At 39.2% G+C, this 1,692-nt stretch overlaps 1 protein-coding gene across 1 annotated transcript in view; it reads right to left on the minus strand.

The window, feature by feature from the left end:
* Window positions 1-1,415, minus strand: part of LOC111973870 (protein Niban 2) — a 56,684-nt gene extending 55,269 nt beyond the window's left edge. The window contains exon 1 of the mRNA XM_024001309.2: window positions 1,262-1,415. Within this exon, the coding sequence (XP_023857077.1) occupies window positions 1,262-1,316 (55 nt within the window). The 5' untranslated portion in view covers window positions 1,317-1,415. The remainder of the gene's footprint in view (window positions 1-1,261) is intronic.
* Window positions 1,416-1,692: the final 277 nt, after the last annotated feature.

A 1,692-nucleotide genomic window follows, 5' to 3' on the forward strand; every position in this document is an offset into this window, starting at 1 on the left:
AGTAGAGAATTATTTATTTCAGCTATTTCTTCATCACGATTCCCAGTGGATCAGAAAGTTATATACACTCAATTCTATTTGAGCATGCCTTTAAACTGTTTAAATTGGGTCCAACGCGTCGGTAGCCTTCCACAACTTCCACAAAAGTTGGGTATTTTGGCCCATTCCTCCGACAGAAGCTGGATAACTGACAGGTTGTGCCTCTCTGCACCACATCCGACTTCTTCCTGTTCTTCCCACACCATTCTATCTAAGGATGAGGTCAGAAGCTTGTGATGGCCATCCACATACCTTTACTTTGTGTCCTTAATGCCATTTTCCACACATTGTGGAAGTAGCTGTTGGGCATTGTCCACTTTGGAAGACCATTTGCACCAGCTTTAAGTTCCTGACTAGTCTGAGATGTTCTTCAGTAATTATCCATATATTTCGCTTTCTCTCATATTGCATGCCATCTATTTTTGTGAAGTGACCAGTCCTCAATTTCCTGTGAATTAAGTTAAATAATCTGTCTGTAAACAATTGTTGGAAAAATTACTTGTGTCATGCACAAAGTAGATGTCCTAACTGACTTGTCAAAACTATCGTTTGTAAACAAGAAAATTGGGGAGTGGTTGAAAAACGAGTTAATGACTCCAACCTAAGTGTATGTAAACTTGCCTTAAGTAACCTTCTGTCTTTTGTACCCATGCCAAACCTAAAATATACTAATTTAAAAGTATCCTGGAATTACATTTACTATGTTACGTCAAGTCTGAGACCATGCTGACTGGGGGCACACAACTTGTGGATCGGATMTGTTCAAAACTGCTAGAGTATGTTATCTTTTTTACATTAAAAGATAAGAATATGTTTTTAAAAACGGTTTGAAAAGCGCTGATTGACGCTTCTGAACGTTAAAAGACAGCATCGATATTGTTGTTCACATGGAGCCAACCTTGGGCGAATGTAAGCTGAAAACCCTACCAATGGAGAACGGTTTTCGAGAGTTATGGTAACACTAAAGCTTGGGAACTGGAATCGAACTATTCCGTATATTAGACACGCCTAGTAGTTTACTTTACCTGCTATATTCATGATATAGAGAACGACAGTGTTTCCATTCAGAACACTAAAATGYTGCTGGTAACATTGACTATGAAGGCTATACTGCTCAGTTCCCTAGTTCTTATTCACGCATTTATGATCTGTAGTATGTATGTACACACAAAACATGCATTACTGTGGTAAAATCAAATAGACAAAATCCTAACGCACTCACCTTTAATGATCTCCCGCTTGCCCTCATCCAGGTGGCTCGAAATCAAGTCCCCCATAACAACAAATAAAACTTAATCCAGTGACAACAATGTCGTTCGTTTCAAARGCAAATAGAACATACAAATAYACTAAACAAATTAACAGGAACTATTTTGAACTCGTGTGCACACAGCGTGGTGAATGATTGGAAGAATGCAAGCGGTGGAGGGAAAGAGAATAAAAGTTGAGCTCGCCTTGAGCAGGAGGGAGACACCCTAAATGTGAGTCACTACTCGTTGAACTATGCCAGTCAGACATTTCTTTACGCATGTCGAAAGTGTGGTTTCGACAGAGGTAGTCCTACGACAGMTGAGGCCAATTCACTAGTTTTAAGGGCGTGTCAAGAGATTGTAAACAAATTATAGCACAAACGGAATTATTTTTAGCTGAAAG

The sequence above is a fragment of the Salvelinus sp. IW2-2015 genome, linkage group LG15 (genome assembly GCF_002910315.2).
Source record: "Salvelinus sp. IW2-2015 linkage group LG15, ASM291031v2, whole genome shotgun sequence".
Lineage (NCBI taxonomy): Eukaryota > Metazoa > Chordata > Actinopteri > Salmoniformes > Salmonidae > Salvelinus > Salvelinus sp. IW2-2015.